Below are 14732 nucleotides of genomic sequence, written 5' to 3' on the forward strand. Positions count from 1 at the left end.
TTGTCCTAATCATGCTTTAATGGCAGTATTACTCCCACTATTACATATGCATTTGTTTCCTTCTCCCAAGCTCCATCTGCTAACAGAAGGTCAGACAATGTAGTTATTTCTCCACAGTCAGGCTTAGTAAATGCTACTTTTACTGATCGCTCTTATTTGTGACAAAAGGAAGCTGCAGGAACAATTCACCACATCTTATTTTGGGCACAATTCAGCATGATTTCTGACCATCTTTCCTTCTAGTTTCCTCTCCTACTAGTAGTTTCCTAGTAGTGAATCTAACTTCATCATTCTAATTAGAGGAAAAGAAGTTATAACCAATTTACAGAGAGGGAGTAAAACAAACCCAGAAAAAAAAAACCAAAAAAAACCAAGTGAAATAGAGTATCATATATCAGCATTGGTACTTAACTAGCCAGTAGAACCTGGTACAGAAAGTCTCATGAACAGTATACATTTCCTGACGTTTTTATTACAAAGCCAATGGCACAAAGCAGTTATACTGAATAATGCTGTCACAGTCATGTCATAACGTGAGGTTGCTACAACACATTTAAAATTTCACACAGTGAAACTACTTTAGAAAAAAAATCATGTTTGTAACAGAAGATCAAGAAAAATGCATTCGGTTAAAAAGAGAAAATGGTCCCAGGATTTCAGCTCACTCAAACTGACATTAATAGAAAAACTTCCATTGACATCAGTAGGCTTTGAATCCAATCAACGTTTCCTGACTAAGCTCTAAGATAGCTGTACTGGCTTAGTACTCAGATACAGGCGCTTCATTCTCCTAACATACTTGTGTGTGATGCATTTTCTTTTCTCAAATGAGCAAAATATAAATGTGTAATTGACTATGCCAAACTCTATACATAACAGAGCCAATCTTGGCTCATCAGCTTTAGAGAGCGTGGGTAAATTGCAACAGTGATAGCATGTGTACTGGAAAAGAAGGGAGTTCCTATACATCTAAGTGCCTCTAGCAGCTGCCTGTGTGGCCTGATGTCTTCCCAAAAAGCTCATTACATGCTTTTCTGGATTTGCATCTGGCAGTGTCTGCATTTAAAATAGGTAACTTTTATAAGCTGGAATTTGGATGATATAGCACTAAAGAAACAGCTGAAAACACAACTAGGATAATTTGCTGCCAATGGACAACTGAATGTCCTCTGGGCATTTACTGCAGTGATGAGTAAAACTACAGGTCATCCTACCAGTCTAAGGCAGCAATCTTAATGCAAAAATCTATTTTCTTGACAAAAATGGGGTATCAAAACCACAAATGACAAAATCATGCACCAAGTCTGAAAAGGCATCTTTCCTTCAAGAAAGCAAAATCTCTTAACCAATTCTAAGTTTAATTTGAATATAATTATTTCTGGCAGCTCAGAGATTTTCCTGAATTAATTTATTATTTTCCAGATGATTTGATGCATCACATTACTACTCATTCTGATGATGCACATAGAACATAAGCAAAATATCCATTAACTTCTCAGTCAGTGCTGGAGCCACTAGAGGACAGCAAAATCTTAATACTTCCTAGTTAACACAACAGCTTGTTCAGCTAGAAGTCTATCCCATGCTGGCAAAGGGTCATGAATCTTACTGCTAACCTCAATATATTGCCGCATTATTTTAAGAAATCCAAAGCTTAGAATGTAAGTCCTGTTTCACAGGAAACCAGATACATCAGTCACTGAGAATGTAATTATTTCTTAGAACTGTAAGATATTTGCCAATTACCTCTATTTTTAAAGTAGCGTATTGATCATAATACATGATTTATAAACTTCTTCCTCTCCAGTGCATGTAAAAGATATTCTCCTCAGTGTCTTAAATTATTATGTTCAAATGCTGGTAGCATTTAATAATGGACATAGTTTTACCACATTCAAGTGGGAATGACAGGAGCTGTCATCCTATATTGTACATAGTCCCATCAGGAATCCCTGAGATACAAATGAGATGCCCACTATCCTCCCTACTGGCATTTTGGTCAAGAGTTCTCAATACATGTTCCAGCTTATTTTCAAAAACATGTCTGCATTAATTAAAACAGTCTATTATAGATCAGTTTTGAAATATATAACATCATTCCATAGGAAAAATCAGACTGTTCCAAAAGTTGGTAAATATGTTTTTAACTGTAAAATTTCAGATACTGGCTGTTTTCTGTCTTGATAGAAGCTGAGTCCAGTAAGTAATTCTATATCTCTGACCCGGGCTGTATGGAACTTCATTCTCTCTTCAACCCACATGGACTCAGACTTGCCATCCTTTTGAGACAGAAGAGAAAAAGAAAAATTTTTTACAATTTTTTTCTTTGACATACATTTAATCAATCAGCAAGAGGTATTTTAATGCTTTACAAAGACAGAAAGACAAAAGACAGACAGAAAGCTCTTACTGGTGGCAAATATCTAAAGAAAAACCAAGTAGTAGAGAGCATTAGCTTCTAAACAGTTACAAGTTTGCTTAAATTTCTAGTACTTGCTATTACTTTCTTGAGTATACAAAACTTGCAACTACCAGTGGCAACCACAACTGATGGCAGCTGCTGATAGTGAGAAATGCCAGGTCAAGTCAAACATCTATCCACCATCTCTGGAAGTTATAAAATTACTGCTGAGAGCTGTGCTTGACTTGGGCAGTGACCTGTGTAATTGCTCTCTGTAGCACAGGTGAGCACACCTTCCACGTTTTGCTCTGGTTTACACAGAGCATAACTATTGGTGTTCCCATCACACAGTGTGAAGTTATTTGAACTAAAAGTAACTGATTTTCTTTGGGAGTATCTGTCTTCTCCTTCTGAGTAGGCACGTGGCCTACCACTAAACTTTCTTTGTGGATGATACATCTTCCAGAAACCCTTTACCATTCTCAGCTGTTAAGACCGGATATTTGTGCTACAAAAATTTATGCTTGTATCACATTGATTCTCTCAAAACACTGACTCAGCCCCTCCAGCTATATATGTTGCTTTTTGAGCAGGAAACTTGTTTTAACTTTTAAGCACGTATACGTATTTCAAAATAATTCTGTTTACAAAAATACTGTCTTCCCTCTCAAAAATGCTGACATAAAACAAACAGTTTAATCACTGATATACAGGCAAAACAAGCTTGAGTCTGGCTTCAGTTGTATATGGGAACTGAACAGGTTACTTACTGTGCAGCTTTCACTGTTGTCTTCTCTGTGAGGTACAATGAAAGGCAAGGTATCTAAAGACTGTTCACATTCCAAAGGACTTTCAGAAGTATTTTTACAACTAGTCAGTATAATGAAGTAGTGAGTTGGAATCGGAACTTCTGAATTACCAGGGTGTCTGAAATGCAAAATATCTTTCTGTAAATCTACCAAATCGCACTTACACAAAGAACAAATGACACAGTAATTAGCTATACTCTAGCAGATGGATTTTAGTAATTTACCTGACCATTCAGTTTAAAGAAAACTTAGGCCTGGAAGGAAAATTCCAGCCATAACCAAATTTGATGGTGTAGCCTAGATCACAATTTCACAAATCAGGTTTGGTTTGTAGACTGATCTGAAAAATCAGTTTCAAAAGATATGACAGGGAGAAGCTGATTTCACAAAAACATATAAGAATCTAGAGCAGACAGTTGAGAGTTCAGTCTGAATTATCTGAGGTTGAATCAATTTTGCTCACTGGAAGTAACTAGTGTTTTTGTACTGACAACTTAGTGAAACAGAGCCCACTGTTCACTATAGTGATACTACCCCGACTCAGGAAGTATCAGCCACAATACTAAGGATAAGCCCCTGCCGCTTCCGCTTCTAGAAGCAATGTCATAAGATTTCAGGCTAACAGACATTACTCCTGATACAACTCTTTCTCTTACACTTTACTTTCAGGTTTCAGGATACCACTTTTCTAGGTTGTTTTTTCTCTTTGTGTTTGTAGCTGATCTCTTAGTTTTACAGTTCTGTATCTGTTTAGGGCCATTTGACTGTCTCTCTCTGTACCGATATAACTTACCAAGAGCCCCATCTTGGCAACACACTTTCTTTGATAACAACGATCCTAACAACTTTGTGACCACTAATGAAGGAAAGAAGCAAAGCATTAGAATGTGATATATTAGTACCTTTTCACCTTTTCCAGGGTATCATAGAGCCCATCATAGTCATAATCAAACACAGGACCACTGACTATATTGACACCATTTCTGGCTGCAGCATATTCAGGCAGCAGAGTTTGATGGAAGTAGTTCCATAATACTGAAACACAATAATGGAAGAGGCATGCATCATCTCAGAGTAGAAGCTGTTAAAATAACTGCAGAGAGTTTCCAGTAGAATACAGACAGACATGATAAGCTACAAAACTAAATTACACAGATGTTCATAGTTTTCAAAGGCTTCATCTGACTGAGCAGCAGCATGCACCGCACTATCTCTCGCTATTCTAGTCTCGCAGCAACCCCAGCCAAAGACCTGACTTTTGACAGGCACAGTGAAGACTCCCTTGCAATCTTGGGCTTCTTTCCACGGAAACGAAGACATGCAGAGGGTAGAGAAAAGAAGGTGAAAGAAAACCATGCCTGCCTGTATCTTGTCTCATTTTCGAGATAACGTGGATAACGAGATAACGAGTATGTAACCCTACTTCCAAAGCTGGGAAGTATTTCTGAGTCCTTCAGTTTAGATTTACCTGAAATCTCTCCTTATCTCTATGACATCGTTAATTAGGGCTAAGAGTGGACCACTGCTCCATTACACAAAAGGAGATCTTTTCTGCCCAGAGGAAGTGCCATATTTATTCCTCCTTCTTTTCCCAGGAAATATGCTTGAACTCCCTGAGTCCACCATCACATGTTCACTCTCATTCAAGTAGGCCCAGGTCTCCCCAGCTTCTCTAACAGAGACCTGATTATTTTCCTGTTTCCTTAGCAACTGAGACCATAGACTCCCTCTCGGAAAATCATCTGAGTTTTGGAGACATTTCTAAACTGGAAATTAATTTATCGCACATAATTATGTAACTGGCAACTGAGTTCTCCAGAAGAAACTCTCTGTATAAAACCCTGTGTAGGTAGGAAAATGTGAACAAAAAATGCTATAGATATTAAATGAGGATGTTTATACTAGGCTTTTGTGTAATGAGGTAAATGATAAGAAAACGTGCTCACAATAGTGAGCCATTTTTCAAAAGACTGACGATCCCACTTCAAGGAAATTTGCACTGATGTAAGGAGTCTATAGCCCGAGGAGGTGTTAGTTTACAAAAACAACTGAATCAGGGATCCTTTGCATGATTTGGAAATAAGCAAAATCAGTAGTTTCTTGCACTGAAACATGCATATTAATATGCATACAAATGCAATACCTTTAAATGCAGGATACATTGGCACAATGTTGCTGGTAAGTAAGGCATCATAGTGAGGTTCCTTCGCATCTGTCAACAAATCTAAAAATAAAAGAGTAATTAATTGATTGGATTTGTTACTTTAAGAGCATGAAAATGCCAACTGCATGCAAGTTTGAAGATCAGTGTAATAATGTTAAGGTGGGACTGGCTTGACTTTCCTTTTCAAAGCTGATGTAGGTCTAAGTGTTAACTTCAGAACATGCTGAATCAGGTCCTACATAAAATAATCTCATCATCAGCAACTGTAATAGCACTTGTCAGATATAAAATGGACACATTTCCATGAGATTTAAAAACATCATAACAGGCTTTTGAATTTCACCTCCTTCCTTAATCTCTAAATCACTTCATGAGTGTCCAACCAAGGTGTTCTAAATGCAGAATTTAGGTGCAGAAGTATGAGTTCTATCTGAACTTTACAAATTATGTTTTTGAACTTGAAATGAATGTTTAAGTTATCCACTACTCAGTACTTTATGTAGTAAAGTCGATGTAAAATGCTCCCATATCAGGTCAGCAACAATTCAGAAACAATTTAGTTCTAAATGCTTCTAAACAGCTAAACATTTTTCAAGATGTTTTAGAATCAGATCTACGTTCTTCAGACTAAACACTGAATCAATTTACTGAAGACCACATGTAGTATACAATAGCATATTTCAAATATGAAACAAACTTTATCAAGGCTGTTTTTAATTTGAGGAAGTATCCTCAAAATTTACTTTGGATAGTTCCAGCTAATGCCTGTCATATGAAGTGAACTGCAATTTGCTAATTTGCCAGACTTGTCTCAATGTATACACATTCCTTCCAGTTTCTTTTATGAGATGCTACTTTCAAAATCTGACACATTAATAAACTTCATGAAGTATTAAAGGATCTCAGGCATCCTGCCAACTGTTTGCAGTGTTATTCTTTCTCATATGCTAAAGTGAGCTGCTAAAGGAAGTGGACTATGTAGCTGATAATTCAGTAATCACTGCCTCATACGCCAATTAATTACCAGGAACACCTACGAAAGAATACACCTACAATATTGGAAATTATATAAGATATGTTGTATGTCAGATATGTTGTAGAAGGAAGGCAATGTATTTACTTGGAGGAGAAAGGAATCCATAGGTTAGCCGAGGATGATTGTTGTAAAATGAACATGTCTGGTTATGATTAAAAGGAATACGAACATCCTTGTGTAAGCAGCTGGATATATCTTCTTTAGCTGAAACCCATTTGTCCTAAAGAAGGATAAGAAAGTATCACAGTAATTCTCTAATGTGCGGGACAACAAAATTCTAAACATTTAGCTGCAATGCCTTTAATAGTATGAAGAGACTTAACTGTAAGGTGCAAGAGTTGCTTCCATATTTTCCTGGTGGAAAACAACCTGCATCCCACTTCATATATTTTATAAGTAAAGCAAACAGAACTGCAGAGTTTTTGTTGAGCTGGGAAGAACTCCTTTCAGAAGGAAACCTAGATGTGCCAATTAAAGATACTTGTGATCACAACTAGGGAGGAGTTGTGGGGGCAAAGTAAATTTACAATATAGATTTTTTTTTTTCATGATCTGATCTGTTATAAATATACCCATTCATTCAAGACTGAGAATCAAAGGCAGCCAGATATTAGCCATCTCTTGCCACCATGTAACCTGCTAAAGAAACCAGTTGCTTTGTGCCACTAACCTCATAAGATATCTAGGATCAAGTAAATCTTGCTACAGTATAGTCTGATTTACTTATAATAGTTATTGTTTAAAATTTATGACCCCCAAGTAATCAAATCAAAAAGCATCCTCTACCATTTGCATAGCATAGAACATCTAACATGCTCTAGGTGGCCCTGCTTGAGCAGGGAGGTCACACTAGATGATCTCCAGAGGTCCCTTCCAACCATACCAATTCTGTGATTTTAATTTCTTTTAAACACAATATGGCATCTAATTTTTCTCTGAATGGGAAAAGCTACCCGAAAAATTTTCATTCATAAGATCAGTGTTCTGCAAGAACATGCATATCTTTCTGAACCATAGAAAAGGTTCAGGACAGCAAAGGCCAGATTTTTCTCCATCAGCTTTTTTTTTCCCCCCACTAAGAAAATTTTCTGATAGAACAATTGGATCAAAGCATGAATGACTCTAGATAGCCCAGAGATTATCTTTTCCAAAGGGTCTTGCTGCACCATGAACTCTGCTTTGAGACTATGAAGCTTGTATTGAGACAAGACTTTAAGGATAGCATTGGCAGCATGTTGCAGCAGACCTACACGGCCAAGTAGGTTCACAGAGTCTCTGTACTAATGCTTATGGCTACAAGGGATTTCCAGGCTCCTCAGTGTTCCTACTGGATCTGCTTGGCTCAGGAAGCGAAACTGCAGCTCACCTCAAGCACGGTGAAGGAGTCAAAACCAATCCTCTTTAATACGGGGAAAGGAAGAGAAGCTCATACAAGAATCCTCTTTATATCCCCTGGGGTTCTAGATAGTTCCCAGGGAGAAAATATTGTGAGCAGCAGTAACAGGCATTTAGGAATAACTGACATTTCAACTTTTTCCCTTTCAAGGTTGCTTCTAACCTTCCTTCAGATACTTACATCTCTGTTAACAGTGTATGCACTCCACAGAGACATCTTGTAATCCTTGCTGTATCCACTCACATAATGGTAATGGTAAAGGAGGCAGTAATTATGTTTCTTCTGCAGAACCCTGGGCCGTCCATAGGGCAAAGTACGCTTCTCTATCTTCTTACCTGGAACAAAAATAAATGTTTGTTACAAGTTCAATATATACTGGTTGTTAAGCACCTTTCTGTTCCGTATACTTAAGTTTTGCCCTAATTTCCAATTGTCAAACAAAGAAATCAAAGTAATGGAACAAAAAAGTTTCATTCTTTTATCAAAGGTATTATTCCTGTGATAAGGCGATATATTAAATAACATTTCAGTATACAGTAAAATAACGATATTTATCATGTAAACTTACATTGTGGGACTGAACTTCATATTTAAAATAAAACATGTTGCCATTTAAAACAGCAGACGAATCTAAGTTGCAAAGTTAGTCTTAACTGAGTTTGTGCTTCTATTTAAATATTTAACGTGGAAGCTACCTTTACTTAATGGTTAGGTGGGAAAGTAAACAATTGATGAGATTTGAAATCTGCTGAAGGCTTATTTTAGCGGAAACCAAAAGTTGTGTATAAAAGCAACATTTAAGGGACTAAGAAATTCAGAGATCTAAGCAAATAATACAGTAATATAATGGTTAGATTTTCAAGTGTGCATGAGCTTGCATTAGAGTAACTGTTATTCATAATCAAAAAACTTTACTTCCTCTACTTCTGTCATAGATCAAACCTCTTAAGTCTGCATATATCAAAAGAAATGTGCAGACGTTTTATGTACGATATTACTCAACACAGTTGTACAGATGCGCACACAGACATGCAGGGTTTCTGGCAGCAGTGTCTAGGATATTGCCTGCTTACATTCATTAGCCAACTACTGCATCCAATGGAGGAGTGAAGACATTCCTTTAAAACTGTATCAAAAAGAAGCTACGTGGGATCAGAATATGGGAAGTCGTTAGACAGAAGCAGAAGAGAAAAGCAGATTCAGCAAGAGAATTACTTTAGGGTCAATACCGTATCTTAAGAAAAAAAGTCATAAGAAACACACGTTCCTGCAATTATATATGATAGTCAAAAAACATCAGCAGAAAATTTCAGCCTTTTTTTTCCCCTTAAAGTAGATTTCAGTTTCATCAAAACACTCAGTATTTTAATTTTTGCCAACTGGAAATAAACAAAAAGTAATGTTTTCAAGTTTTAAGTTCTCCAATGTAAAATAAAAACTCTGAGGAAAACTAGCACATCACGAAAATATTTCAAAATAATAAAAATACTACTTTTCTGTTGAAAATGCCAAAATTTTCAGCCAAATGTTTCTAATTGGAGTTATAAAGAAGGACACCAAGGCCTTCAAAGTGTATTTTCCATTAAATAAATCACTGCCACCGACAAATTATGTAGTTCTATAATTTCAAGGCAACTGAGTCCAATTCTTTACTCTTTTAAAATAATGAATACTGAAAATTATTTCACAGTAATTCCACACCACAAAAAATGTCAAGACTATGACATTTATTTATCTACTGATAAGGAAAAAGGCCAACACTTTACTTTTTAATGAGACTACAAATGCATTTAATATTTCATTGCTCTTATATGCTGTCAAACTATGAAAATCACTAAGAAAATATGCATCCAAAGGTTAATAACAAAATAATTTTAAGAAGTATTTTGGCCGCTAACTGTAATTTTTTTGTCTGTGATAATGTCTTTCATATCTCTTTGGCAAATGCACAGTTTATGCAACTTAAAAGCAAATCACTACTATCAAGACCAGTGCTAAGTCAGCTCTCTCTGATGATCCAAGCCAAATTCCTGTCTGCAAAAAATTTAGGATAAGAGCCTTAAAGTTTATATGTCTTCAAAAGGGAATCAGAATGATTATGTGCCTAGCCTTGCTATATTTTTTCAAGGCTGAGTTCAGGAACACACTCAGGCTTCCACCTAGTTATTAGCATAGACAGTCAAGTTCAGTAAAATTACTTCCACACTTAAGTGAAAGCACACATTTCTATATCTTGCTAACTGAATTTCAATTTGTTGTCCTCATGAGCATTACAACACTGAAAGAAAGATTTTATGATAGTTCTGGGATACATTTTAAAACAGTGTCCTGTTGTTCATGAGAAAGTTTCAAGACGACTCTAAACCACTCTTTTGTGCCAGGACAAGCTATACAAATCCACAGAAGCCTTAAATAAACAGCAACTGACAGATTCTGCCTGCAGCTGACATGTAATTCCAGTTCTTAATAGTGAGCTATAGTTGGATGTAGCCAAATACAGAATTTATTTGCATAAAAAAACAACAAGGTTTTATGAATAAACACATGGCAAGATCCATGTCGGCCTATTATTCTTTCTGACAACTTAATCATCTTGATTTCATCTTTTGAGATACTAGCAGCAAGAGCTACATTCCATTTTGACTTACAGTTTTCATAATTTACTTACTGTCTTACCTGCTTCATGCTCAGAATAGCATATTTTGTTTTATGAGTAATAAGCAAATCTACAGTCTTTCCACCTGCAGCTCAACCATGCCATGTGTATATTCACAGGAGGGAAATGCAGCATAAGTAAGTAAAACAAGCAACAACTTCAGATCTTCACTGCCAGACCATGTAAAATACTCTTTATGCTTCAATAAAAGTATGCTGCCAGGGGTTTCTCATCAGATACTTTGACATACACCACTTTTGATTCCCATGCTGGAATGCTCATTACTTACTGCTAGAAAATTCAAATGTATCAGATAACACGTGACAAATATGCATGCATCTGTTTTAAAACAAACAGCTCCATAGGATTGTATCTGAACCACTAATATATACTAGAGCTACAGTTTTACGGAATGGCTTAAAGAAACTTTTACTCACATACTTGAGATGCTGAGAAGTTTATACATCAAACATCTTAATCATTCTTTTATTTTTGTTATCATTTTCTTTTACTATCTAAAATTCTTACCTTCTGTTGCATTGAGATTTAAACGTTGATGAAAATCCTGTACTGGTAAGCTCTATAATTATAAAAGAAAAAAAAAAAACACCCTGAGATTCTACTACATCTTTTATAAAGCACATTACCAGCCATTATTATGCTTACAGTAAAGTAACAAATGTAACATGTCTGTCTTGCAAGTTATCCCTACATGGAACTATCACTGATGCCTACTGTAGATGAACCATGGACAAATTTTTGTCACAGACAAATCTACAATCTTGAATATCACAGCCCAAACACACAACACATTCACAGAAGGGAAATTTCCAAGTAATTAAGCGAAGAAAGCAAGAACTTAATATCTTCCCCCCAAAAGTTGGTTTCTAGAGCATTTTCCAGACTCTTCAGAGCTGGACATGACTTTGCATGAGCAAAAGACAAAAAAGAATACACAAATGCAACTAGCCCCCAGTAATCCATGCAAAGATCTGATTTTGATACCAATTAGTAGTAGATCAGAACCATTACAGGAGAGTTGCAGGGTAAACAAACACTAGGGAATCCACAGTTTCATTGTTTGAATACAACACAGACCCCTGGCTCCACACTTCAATCATTCCAGTACTTACAGCAGTCTTACAGGAGCAGCCAACGCTCACTGAAAACATTTTTTGCCCCACAGCTGAGCATTCAGAAGGATGGCTTATTTCTTTGGGGTGGTGGGGGGTGTAAACAGGGTTCCTTAAAAGATGGTTTAGGCGTCCATGGGTTCCATTGTTTGGGGCTGGTTTCAGATCAAGCAAATCTATGAAAGAATTCAAAAAACATTAACAAGATGAAAAAGGCCACACTGCTGAATTACAATCAAAACTGTGATTACAATTATGGATTGCTACAGGTACGAGTGAGTCAATAATGTTGCATTGCCTGCTATTAATATCAGCCAAAAGAGAAAGTAATATAACCCTCTGAATAGGAAGCACATATGTTCTTAGTTAGGGCTCAGGATGGTAATTACTACTTGTAAGGAAGGACAGAACAAGCAGGAAAAAAATGCAAGAGGCTAACATCTAACAGGAAATGAACTTGTAGCATCTGAATTTGCAGTAGTGGATAGAAAGTGAATCTCAGGCACACAAATCTGATGGCTAGGAAACAATTAAGTTTTGAGGGGGTCGTTTTTTTAATTATCTGGAAGTTAATAAATAAGCCTCAGTTAATAATTATCACTACAGAGTAAAGCTATAAGAGGTAGGACATAGGTTCTACTTGTTATTTAGGTTGGAATTGTTAAGCATCAAAATCCACAAGCATGATCTAACAATTAACTCACAAATCTGTACCTCTATTTCATCTGTATCTCACAAAAGTTAAATCTCTGACATGAATTTTATTCAAACAACTAAAGAGCTGCATTTTAGATGTTTTCATGATGCTAAACAGATCAAGTCCTAACTCATGCTTAATCCTGACTAGGATTCATGGAGTTGTTCCTCCACTCATATTCATACTAATTTTATAAAATAAAATGTTTTCAAAATACAGCAGCTAATGAAACACATTTTTATCGAAAAGCTTGATGGACAGATCACTCATCTAGAGCACAAGAGTTCAGAAATCAACTTTCCTTTTTCTGTGTCTGAACAGCACACACTTTTTTCTGCACTGTGACACTCAGGTATGTTCATGTCATTCCCACCAGCTGAAGCTGTTTTTGCTTTGAGAAGATGACAAGATTTCTAATCATAGAATCATCATAGAATCAGTAAGGTTAGAAGGCCCCTCTGGAGATCATCTAGTCTGACTTCCCTGCTCAGCAGGGTCACCTACAGCATGTTAGACAGGGTTGCATCCAGGCGGGCCTTGAAGATCTCCAGAGAAGGAGACTCCACAACCTCTCCGGGCAACCTGTGCCAGGGCTCCGTCACTCTCACAGTGAAGAAATTCCCCCTCATAGTGAGACGGAACTTCCTGTGCTTCAATTTCTGCCCATTGCCTCTTGTCCTGTCACATGGGACAACTGAAAGGAGTTTGGCTCCATCCCCTTGACACCCTCCCTTAAAGGTAATTATAGACATTGATAGGATTCCCATCCCTCCCCCCAAGTCTTCTCTTCCCAGGCTGAAGAGGCCCAGCTCTCACAGCCCTTCCTCATAGGGCAGATGCTCCAGCTCTCTGATCATCTATGTAGCCCTATGCTGGACTCTCTCCAGTACCTCCACGTCTCTCTTGGACTGGGGAGCCCAGAACTGGATGCAGGACTCCAGATGAGGCCTCACCAGGGCTGAGCAGAGGGGCAGGATCACCTCCCTCCACCTGCTGGCAACACTCTTCCCAATGCACCCCAGGAGACCACTGGCCTTCCTGGCCACAAGGGCACATTGCTGGCTCATGGTCAACTTGTCATCCACCAGCACTCCCAGGTCCTTCTCTGCAGAGCTGCTCTCCAGCAGGTCAGCCCCCGGCTTGTACTGCTGCATGGGGTTATTCCTCCCTAGGTGCAGAACCCTACTCTTGCCCCTGTTGAACCTCAGGAGGTTCCTATCCCCCCAACTCGCTAGCCTGTCCTGGTCCCTCTGAGTGGCAGCACAGCCCTCAGCTGTATCAGCCACTCCTCCCAGCTTGGCATCATCAGCAAACTTGCTGAGGAGGCACTCTGTCCACTCATCCAGGTCATTGATGAAGAAGTTGAACAGGATGGGACCCAGTACTGAGCCCTGGGGGACACCACTAGACACAGGCCTCCAGCTAGACTCCCACGCCACTGATGACGACCCTCTGAGCTCTGCCACTCAGCCAGCTCTCAATCCACCTCACTGTCCACTCATCTAACCCACACTTTCTGAGCTTATCTAGGAGGATGTTATAGGAGACAGTGTCAAAAGCCTTGCTGAAGTCAAGGTACACAACGTCCACTGCTCTGCCCTCATCTACCCAGCCAGTCATTCCGTCAGAGAAGGCGATCAGGTTGGTTAAGCAGGATTTCCCCTTGGTGAATCCATGCTGGCTACTCCTGATCACCTTCTCCTCCATATGCTTAGGGATGACATCCAGAATGAGCTGTTCCATCACCTTTCCAGGGATGGAGGTGAGGCTGACCGACCTGTAGCTTCTGGGTCCTCCCTCCTTGTCCTTCTTGAAGACTGGAGTGACACTGGCTTTCTTCCAGTCCTCAGGCACCTCTCCAGTTCTCCAGGACCTTTCAAATATGATGGAGAGGGGCCTAGCAACAACATCCGCCAGCTCCCTCAGTACCCATGGGTGCATCCCATCTGGGCCCATGGATTTGTGGATGTCAGGTTTGCCCAGATGATCTCTAATCCTATCCTCCTCGACCAAAGGAAAGCCTTCCTTTCTCCAGACTTTCTCCCTCACATCCAGGCTCTGAGATTCCTGTGGGCTGCCCTTAGCAGTAAAGACTGAGGCAAAGAAGGCATCCAGTAACTCTGCCTTCTTTGTATCCCTTGTCACCAGGGCCCCTGCCTCATTCAGTAGCGGGCCCACATTTTCCACAGTCTTCCTCTTGCTACTGATGTATTTGAAGAATCCCTACTTGTTGTCCTTAACATCCCTTGCCAGACTTAATTCCAAATGGGCCTTAGCCTTCCTCATCACATCTCTACATACTCTTGACAGCATTCTCATAATTCTCCCAAGTAGCCTGTCCCTTAGGATCCAAGGGTCCCAAATGACATGTGAAAGAAGGTACCTTCCCACAGTCCATAAGAAGGCACCCAAGCCCTAGGAAAGGAAAAGGTTTAGTAAG

At 38.6% G+C, this 14732-nt stretch overlaps 1 protein-coding gene across 1 annotated transcript in view; it reads right to left on the minus strand.

Annotated features, from left to right (window-relative positions):
* Window positions 1–450: 450 nt before the first annotated feature.
* ENPP1 (ectonucleotide pyrophosphatase/phosphodiesterase 1) overlaps window positions 451–14732 on the minus strand; it is a 59972-nt gene continuing 45690 nt past the window's right edge. The window contains exons 18-25 of the mRNA XM_062572530.1: window positions 11596–11771; window positions 10991–11042; window positions 7987–8141; window positions 6495–6630; window positions 5354–5434; window positions 4113–4245; window positions 3172–3328; window positions 451–2279 (exon numbers count right to left, since the gene is read on the minus strand). Coding sequence (XP_062428514.1) covers window positions 2112–2279; window positions 3172–3328; window positions 4113–4245; window positions 5354–5434; window positions 6495–6630; window positions 7987–8141; window positions 10991–11042; window positions 11596–11771 — 1058 coding nt within the window. The 3' untranslated portion in view covers window positions 451–2111. The remainder of the gene's footprint in view (window positions 2280–3171; window positions 3329–4112; window positions 4246–5353; window positions 5435–6494; window positions 6631–7986; window positions 8142–10990; window positions 11043–11595; window positions 11772–14732) is intronic.

The sequence above is a fragment of the Rhea pennata genome, chromosome 3, assembly GCF_028389875.1.
Source record: "Rhea pennata isolate bPtePen1 chromosome 3, bPtePen1.pri, whole genome shotgun sequence".
In the NCBI taxonomy this organism is placed as follows: domain Eukaryota; kingdom Metazoa; phylum Chordata; class Aves; order Rheiformes; family Rheidae; genus Rhea; species Rhea pennata.